The sequence below is a fragment of the Lolium perenne genome, chromosome 4 (genome assembly GCF_019359855.2).
Source record: "Lolium perenne isolate Kyuss_39 chromosome 4, Kyuss_2.0, whole genome shotgun sequence".
Taxonomy (NCBI): domain Eukaryota; kingdom Viridiplantae; phylum Streptophyta; class Magnoliopsida; order Poales; family Poaceae; genus Lolium; species Lolium perenne.
In genome coordinates, this window is record NC_067247.2 from 115,628,978 (window position 1) to 115,638,578 (window position 9,601).

A 9,601-nucleotide genomic window follows, 5' to 3' on the forward strand; every position below is an offset into this window, starting at 1 on the left:
ATCGATTGCTATATTTGTGCTAGAGCTTTGATTTTGAAAACATGAAACAATTTTGTCAACGGTAGTAATAAAGCATATGCATCATGTAAATTATATCTTATAAGTTGCAAGCCTCATGCATAGTGTACCAATAGTGCCCGCACCTTGTCCTAATTAGCTTGGACTACCTGGATTATCACCGCAATACATATGCTTTAACCAAGTTTCACAAAGGGGTACCTCTATGCCGCCTGTACAAAGGTCTAAGGAGAAAGCTCGCATTTGGATTTCTCGCTTTTGATTATTCTCAACTTAGACATCCATACCGGGACAACATAGACAACAGATAATGGACTCCTCTTTTAATGCTTTAAGCATTTGACAACAATTAATTCTTTTCTCATTAGAGATTTGAGGATATTTGTCCAAAACTGAAACTTCCACCATGAATCATGGCTTTAGTTAGCGGCCCAATGTTCTTCTCTCACAATATGCATGCTCAAACCATTCAACTCAGTGTAGATCGCCCTTACTTCAGACAAGACGAACATGCATAGCAACTCACATGAAATTCAACAATGATTTGATGGCGTTCCCCAGTAAACATGGTTATCGCACAACAAGCAACTTAATAAGAGATAAAGTGCATAATTACATATTCAATACCACAATAGTTTTTTAAGCTATTTGTCCCATGAGCTATATATTGCAAAGGTGAATGATGGAATTTTAAAGGTAGCACTCAAGCAATTTATTTTGGAATGGCGGGAAAATACCATGTAGTATAGGTAGGTATGGTGGACACAAATGGCATAGTGGTTGGCTCAAGTATTTTGGATGCATGAGAAGTATTCCCTCTCGATACAAGGTTTAGGCTAGCAAGGCTTATTTGAAACAAACACAAGGATGAACCGGTGCAGCAAAACTCACATAAAAGACATATTGAAAACATTATAAGACTCTACACCGTCTTCCTTGTTGTTCAAACTCAATACTAGAAATTATCTAGACCTTAGAGAAACCAAATATGCAAACCAAATTTTAGCATGCTCTATGTATTTCTTCATTAATGGGTGCAAAGCATATGATGCAAGAGCTTAAACATGAGCACAACAATTGCCAAGTATCACATTACCCAAGACATTTATAGCAATTACTACATGTATCATTTTCCAATTCCAACCATATAACAATTTAACGAAGGAGAAACTTCGCCATGAATACTATGAGTAGAAACCAAGGACATACTTGTCCATATGCTACAGCGGAGCGTGTATCTCTCCCATAAAGTGAATGCTAGGATCCATTTTATTCAAACAAAACAAAAACAAAAACAAACCGAAGCTCCAAGAAAAAGCACATAAGATGTGATGGAATAAAAATATAGTTTCAGGGGAGGAACCTGATAATGTTGTCGATGAAGAAGGGGATGCCTTGGGCATCCCCAAGCTTAGACGCTTGAGTCTTCTTGATATATGCAGGGGTGAACCACCGGGTGCATCCCCAAGCTTAGAGCTTTCACTCTCCTTGATCATGTTGCATCATACTCCTCTCTTGATCCTTGAAAACTTCCTCCACACCAAACTCGAAACAACTCATTAGAGGGTTAGTGCACAATATAAATTGACATATTCAGAGGCGACACAATCATTCTTAACACTTCTGGACATTGCATAATGCTACTGGACATTAGTGGATCAAAGAAATTCATCCAACATAGCGAAAGAGGCAATTCGAAATAAAAGGCAGAATCTGTCAAAACAGAACAGTTCGTATTGACGAATTTTAAAATGGCACCAGACTTGCTCAAACGAAAATGCTCAAATTGAATGAAAGTTGCGAACATATCTGAGGATCATGCTCGTAAATTGGCGTAATTTTCTGAGCTACCTACAGGGAGGTGGACCCAGATTCGTGACAGCAAAGAAATCTGGAACTGCGCAGTAATCCAAATCTAGTACTTACTTTTCTATCAACGGCTTAACTTGGCACAACAAAACTCAAAACTAAGATAAGGAGAGGTTGCTACAGTAGTAAACAACTTCCAAGACACAAAATAAAAACAAAGTACTGTAGGTAAAAACATGGTTTGTCTCCCATAAGCTCTTTTCTTTAACGCCTTTCAGCTAGGCGCAGAAAGTGTGTATCAAGTAACATCGAGAGATGAAGCATCAACATCATAGTTTGTTCTAATAATAGAATCATAAGGTACCTTTATTCTCTTTCTAGGGAAGTGTTCCATACCTTTCTTGAGAGGAAATTGATATTTTATATTACCTTCCCTCATATCAATAATAGCACCAACAGTTCGAAGAAAAGGTCTTCCCAATATAATGGGACAAGATGCATTGCATTCAATATCCAAGACAACAAAATCAACGGGAACAAGATTATTGTTAACGGTAATGCGAACATTATCAACTTTACCCAAAGGTTTCTTTGTAGAATGATCAGCAAGATTAACATCCAAATAACAATTTTTCAGCGGTGGCAAGTCAAGCATATTATAAATTTTCTTAGGCATAACAGAAATACTTGCACCAAGATCACATAAAGCATTACAATCAAAATCTTTAACCTTCATCTTAATGATGGGCTCCCAACCATCCTCTAGCTTTTTAGGAATAGAGGCTTCGCGCTCTAGTTTCTCTTCTCTAGCTTTTATGAGAGCATTTGTAATATGATGCGTGAAAGCCAAATTTATAGCACTAGCATTAGGACTTTTAGCGAGTTTTTGCAAGAACTTTATAACTTCAGAGATGTGGCAATCATCAAAATTCAAACCATTATAATCTAAAGCAATGGGATCATCATCCCCAATGTTGGAAAAAATTTCAGCAGCTTTATCACAGGCAGTTTCAGCAGTTTTAGCAGTTTCAGGCAGTTTTTCGCGCTTTGCATTAGAAGTGGAAACATTGCTAACACCAATTCTTTTATTAGTATGAGTAGGAGGTGCAGCAACATGTGTAACATTAGCATTAGTGGTGGTAATAGTCCAAACTTTAGCTATATTCTTCTCTTTAGCTAGTTTTTCATTTTCTTCTCTATCCCACCTAGCACGCAGTTCAGCCATTAATCTTATATTCTCATTAATTCTAACTTGAATGGCATTTGCTGTAGTAACAATTTTATTTTCAATATCCCTATTAGGCATAACTTTTGATTTCAAAAGATCAACATCAGAGGCAAGACTATCAACTCTAGAAACAAGTATATCAATTTTACCAAGCTTTTCTTCAACAGATTTGTTAAAAGCAGTTTGTGTGCTAATAAATTCTTTAAGCATGGCTTCAAGTCCAGGGGGTGAATTCCTATTATTGTTGTAAGAATTTCCATAAGAATTACCATAGCCGTTGCCATTATTATAAGGATATGGCCTATAGTTGTTACTAGAATTGTTCCGGTAAGCATTGTTGTTGAAATTATTATTTTTAATGAAGTTTACATCAACATGTTCTTCTTGTGCAACCAATGAAGCTAACGGAACATTATTAGGATCAATATTAGTCCTATCATTCACAAGCATAGACATAATAGCATCAACCTTATCATTCAAGGAAGAGGATTCCTCAACAGAATTTACCTTCTTACCTTGTGGAGCTCTTTCCGTGTGCCATTCAGAGTAGTTGATCATCATATTATCAAGAAGCCTTTTTGCTTCACCAAGAGTGATGGACATAAAGGTACCTCCAGCAGCTGAATCCAATAAATTCCGTGAAGAAAAATTTAGTCCTGCATAGAAGGTTTGGATGATCATCCAAGTAGTCAGTCCATGGGTTGGGCAATTTTTAACCAGAGATTTCATTCTTTCCCAAGCTTGAGCAACATGTTCAGTATCTAATTGTTTGAAATTCATTATGCTACTCCTCAAAGATATAATTTTAGCAGGGGGATAATATCTACCAATAAAAGCATCCTTGCATTTAGTCCATGAATCAATACTATTCTTAGGCAGAGATAGCAACCAATCTTTAGCTCTTCCTCTTAATGAGAAAGGGAACAATTTTAGTTTAATAATATCACCATCTACATCTTTATATTTTTGCATTTCACATAGTTCAACAAAATTATTAAGATGGGCAGCAGCATCATCAGAACTAATTCCAGAAAATTGATCCTTCATAACAAGATTCAGTAAAGCAGGTTTAATTTCAAAGAATTCTGCTGTAGTAGCAGATGGAGCAATAGGTGTGCATAAGAAATCATTATTATTTGTGGTTGTGAAGTCACACAACTTAGTATTTTCAGCGTTGGCCATTTTAGCAATAGTAAATAAAGCAAACTAGATAAAGTAAATGCAAGTAAACTAAATTTTTTTGTGTTTTCGATATAGCAAACAAGACAGCAAATAAAGTAAAACTAGCAATTAATTTTTTTGTATTTTGATTTAGTGCAGCAAACAAAGTAGTAAATAAAACTAAGCAAGACAAAAACAAAGTAAAGAGATTGAGAAGTGGAGACTCCCCTTGCAGCGTGTCTTGATCTCCCCGGCAACGGCGCCAGAAAAAGAGCTTGATGGCGTGTATTTCACACGTTCGTTGGGCAACCCCAAGAGGAAGGTATGATGCGCACAGCAGCAAGTTTTCCCTCAGAAAGAAACCAAGGTTTATCGAACCAGGAGGAGCCAAGAAGCACGTTGAAGGTTGATGGCGGCGGGATGTAGTGCGGCGCAACACCAGAGATTCCGGCGCCAACGTGGAACCTGCACAACACAACCAAAGTACTTTGCCCCAACGAAACAGTGAGGTTGTCAATCTCACCGGCTTGCTGTAACAAAGGATTAACCGTATTGTGTGGAAGATGATTGTTTGCAGAGAAAATAGTAAAAACAAGTATTGCAGCAGATTTGTATTTCAGTATTAAAGAATGGACCGGGGTCCACAGTTCACTAGAGGTGTCTCTCCCATAAGACGAACAGCATGTTGGGTGAACAAATTAAAGTTGGGCAATTGACAAATAAAGAGAGCATGACAATGCACATACATATCATGATGAGTATAGTGAGATTTAATTGGGCATTACGACAAAGTACATAGACCGCCATCCAACTGCATCTATGCCTAAAAAGTCCACCTTCAGGTTATCATCCGAACCCCCTCCAGTATTAAGTTGCAAAACAACAGACAATTGCATTAAGTATGGTGCGTAATGTAACTAGTGACTACATCCTTGAACATAGCACTAATGTTTTATCCCTAGTGGCAACAGCACAACACAACCTTAGAACTTTCTGTCACTGTCCCAGGTGTCAATGCATGCATGAACCCACTATCGAGCATAATTACTCCCTCTTGGAGTTACAAGCATCTACTTGGCCAGAGCATCTACTAGTAACGGAGAGCATGCAAGATCATAAACAACACATAAGCATAACTTTGATAATCAACATAACAAGTATTCTCTATTCATCGGATCCCAACAAACGCAACATATAGAATTACATATAGATGATCTTGATCATGATAGGCAGCTCACAAGATCCGACAATGATAGCACAATGGGGAGAAGACAACCATCTAGCTACTGCTATGGACCCATAGTCCAGGGGTAGACTACTCACTCATCACTCCGGAGGCGACCATGGCGGTGTAGAGTCCTCCGGGAGATGATTCCCCTCTCCGGCAGGGTGCCGGAGGCGATCTCCTGGATCCCCCGAGATGGGATCGGCGGCGGCGGCGTCTCAGTAAGGTTTTCCGTATCGTGGCTCTCGGTACTGGGGGTTTCGTCACGGAGGCTTTAAGTAGGCGGAAGGGCAAGTCAAGAGGCGGCACGGGGGGCCCACACCATAGGCCGGCGCGGCCAGGGGTGGGGCCGCGCCGCCCTAGGGTTTGGCCACCCCGTGGCCCCTCTTCGTCTCGTCTTCGGACTTCTGGAAGCTTCGTGAGAAAATAGGCCCCTGGGCTTTTATTTCGTCCAATTCCGAGAATATTTCTTTACTAGGATTTCTGAAACCAAAAACAGCAGAAAACAGCAACTGGCACTTCGGCATCTTGTTAATAGGTTAGTTCCAGAAAATGCACGAATATGACATAAAGTGTGCATAAAACATGTAGATAACATCAATAATGTGGCATGGAACACAAGAAATTATCGATACGTCGGAGACGTATCACATGCCACCGCCCGTTCCCACGCGATCTTCCCGCATCTTCTCGCCTCTTCCCACGTCGGCGTCTATAAAAGGTCTCCCGGCTCACTGGTAGCTACCACAGCCGCCGGCAACAAACACAGCGCTCGTCGCTCCACCGCCGTCTCCTCCACCACCAGTGGCAATGGCGAACCGCCCAGGCGCTGGCCAGTTCCCTCCACCGCCGTCTCCTCCACTTCCAGTCCCGAATTCGCAGGTCGACACCGACCCCGCGGCCCGGGAAGAGCGGCGACAGCGAGGGATCCAGAACTGGCATGCACATCGTCAGCAGCGGCAGGAGGCACTCGAGCAGCAGGCCCGCCAGCAGCATGAGGCGGTGCACACGGCGGATCTAGCGGCGTTCTGCGCCCCTGGCCCCGCAGCTGACGAGGCTGCGGCGGCAGCAGCGTGGCACGAGGAGGCGATGGCGGACACCATTGCAGTGTTCGACTCCTCGACGGCAGAAGAGGTGCGACGGCGTCGGACGGAGGAGATTGAGCAGCGGTGGGATGATGAGCACCGGCGCTAGCAAGATGAGCGGGAGGCGCTGTACCGTGAACGGCGGGAGGCGATCGAGCGCCGGCTGCGGGAGTCGATCGAGCGCCAGCAGCAGCTGGCGGCGGAGGAGCATCAGCAGCGGGAGGCGGCGCTGGCGGCGATCTGGGGGAGGCGGGCGGACTAGTTGGCGGTGGAGGCCGACGCGTTGGCGGTGGCGATGATGTAGGCGCCAACGGATGTGGAGGAGGAGGAGGAGGCCGCGATAGAGGAGGAGGAGACCGAGGTGGAGGACGACGACGACGACGAGTTCGAGTGGTCCGACGATGACGGGCCGCACCTGGCCGATCAGCAACGGGCGCTTGTCGAGTCCTTCGAGTCGGAGAAAAAGCTCCAGGACGACGCCCGTGCCCGCGAAGAGGCGCAGATGCATCGCGCCGTCGAGCTCTCCCTCTAGGTGGTGCAACAGGGGACGACGGACGACGACGCGCTGCTGGAGCGGCGGCGTCTGGCCACCACCCAACGCAAGGAGAGGCAGCGCGCGCAGCAGGAGTTGCGGCGGAGGGGAGGCGACGACGGGGCGGGGCCGTCGAACGCACCGCCGGGCGGTCAGTAGTCTAGGTTTAGATGAAATCTAGCCATTTTCATTCAAACTTTGTAATATATAATCAAATTTGAATGAAAACCTTTATTTTCGTGCACCAATATTTATTTGGAGGCGGCGTTTGGGGGACGCGGCTGGGGAACGACGTCCCCCAAACGCGGTACGAACAAAACACGTCCCCCAAACGCTCGATCCGGCGCTCTTTGGGGGACAGTTTGGGGGAGGCGACTGGAGATGCTCTAAGCCATCTCCAACAGGTGATCCATCCCGCGGTCGCGTGTTCAGATTAGTTGAACTAGATAAATATGTGATTCAACTTGTACGGACATATCTCTAAAACAGATGACCACAGTGTCCGGGACGACCCAAACCTGTCTAAATCTGGGCCTGGTTTGCGTGACCGCTGACGCCGAGAGCTGGCCTCTTCTGTCCTCCCCTGACTCGCATGTCTGCCTCCCAAACCACAACCCCCTCGCGGACAACTTCCCCCTCCCCCACTCCGCCGCCACCCCACTACCGCCGATTTGCGACCGCTGTCGATGCCAGCCACCGACGTCAAGACGCCGCCGTCAGATTGGCAGCATAGGACGTGCCCCGGCGGTTTTGCCTGTGCTTTCGCGGTCTCGGTGCAGCGTCTGAGGACGCTGCTGCCGATGTTGTAGTACTCTCGCCGTCGCGAGTGCTCCCGCCGTCATCAGCTTCGCCATTGCTGAAAAAGGTGAGCTCTTGTGCATCGTGCTTCCAGGCCGCAAGTTGCCGAGGCGACCATTGTTGCAGGTCCCTACGAAGGCATTGGATTTCCCTTGTAGATCATGGTGGGTAGCGGCGACGAGTTCTTCTACAAACTAACGTCATCGACATGTCCTCAGACGACGAGTCAGACGATGACTTACTCATGGAGGTTGCGTTGCTCATCCACGAGTACAATGTCGCGCAGATCCCTGTGTACCGGAGGTCCTTGCCGAAACGCACGCTGGCCTTGGATCGCAAAAGAGAACGCGGCCACGACATGCTCTTTTACGACTACTTCCACTACAGCAAGGCATTGTTCACGCCGCAAATGTTTCGCCGCCGTTTTCGGATGTCCAGACCGTTATTCAACTGGATAATGGATGTCGTCAAGGTTTACGACGACTACTTCATCGCCAAACATGATGCAGTTGGCAAGGTAGACCTATCTTCATATCATAAATGCACAACAGATATTAGGATGCTAGCATATGGTGTTGCCGGTGACTACATAGATGAGTACATCCGGATGAGCGAGTCTAGCAGCTTGGAAGCGATGTATATGTTCTGCAGAGTAGTGATCGATGTGTTTGGTGGTGAATTTCTGAGACAACCTACTGCAGAGGACACAACCCGTCTGTTGTCAATCAACGCTTTCAAGGGGTTTTCTGGGATGCTTAACATCATAGATTGCATGCACTGGAAGTAAGAACTGCCCTTTTGATTAGCAGGGGTCGTTCAAGGATCATTCTGAGGGGCGCACAGTGATTCTTGAAGCGTTGCTTCACATGACACATGGATTTGACACTCATTTTTTCGGAATGGCCGGCTCACACAATGACGTCAATGTGCTGCAGCACTCTCCAGTGTTTGATATGCTTGCGCACGGTCAGTCCCCTGATGTGGATTTTCAGATCAACGGCCACAACTACAACAAGGGGTACTACCTTGCTGATAGTATCTATCCACCTTGGGCTATGCTCGTGAAGATAATCCGTCGTTCCAAAAGAGAGCACGAGGCAAGTTTTGCCAAAGAGCAAGAGGCATCCCGGAAAGATGTCGAGCAGGAGTTTGGTATCCTCCAAGCTTGTTGGGCTATCGTCAGGCACCCTGCTAGAACATGGAGTGTGCAAACCATGTGCGAGGTGATGACCGCTTGTGCAATCATGCACAACATGATTGTTGAGGTAGAGCGGGATGATTCACTGTATGATAATGATTGGGAAGGCCAGGAAGAGTTGGTTGCTCCTCAAGGTGGTCCGGCTTCATTCCAGGATATCCTCCATGTGCATCACGAAATTCGGGGCCAAACGGTTCACAACCAACTCCAGGCTAATTTGGTTGAGCACATGTGGATGCATGTTGGCAACAATATTGCAAACAATAACAATGATGAAAATCCCGAATAAAACAAGGCCTAGGCTATTTGCATCAATTTACATTTTGTTTAAATAAGTACTTTGTCATTTAATAGGTGAACAATAATTTTATGTTATAAATCTGGATAATTTAAACTTATTTATGTTTTTTTATGATTTTATATGCCCTATATTGAGTTAAAAGCCAAATGCCAAATACTTTGCCACGGCCCATATTTGGCCACGTTTGGTGTAGCGCGCGACCCAAACCGTCGGGCGGACGCCAGCCATTGTCCGCACATCCACCAA

The 9,601-nt window shown here is 45.1% G+C and overlaps 1 protein-coding gene across 1 annotated transcript; it reads left to right on the forward strand.

Moving 5' to 3' along the window:
* Positions 1-8,064: 8,064 nt before the first annotated feature.
* Positions 8,065-9,343, forward strand: LOC127347120 (uncharacterized). Its single transcript, XM_051373344.2, has 2 exons — positions 8,065-8,508; positions 8,666-9,343. Exons 1-2 carry the CDS (start codon positions 8,065-8,067, stop codon positions 9,341-9,343), a joined length of 1,122 nt encoding a protein of 373 aa, XP_051229304.2.
* Positions 9,344-9,601: the final 258 nt, after the last annotated feature.

Excerpts from the sequence above, each read along its gene's own strand:
- LOC127347120 (XM_051373344.2), top strand. The coding sequence starts at position 8,065 with ATGTCCTCAGACGACGAGTCAGACGATGACTTACTCATGGAGGTTGCG. Across the intron at positions 8,509-8,665 it reads CGATGTATATGTTCTGCAGA|GGGTCGTTCAAGGATCATTC; the intron begins GTAGTGATCGAT and ends TTTGATTAGCAG.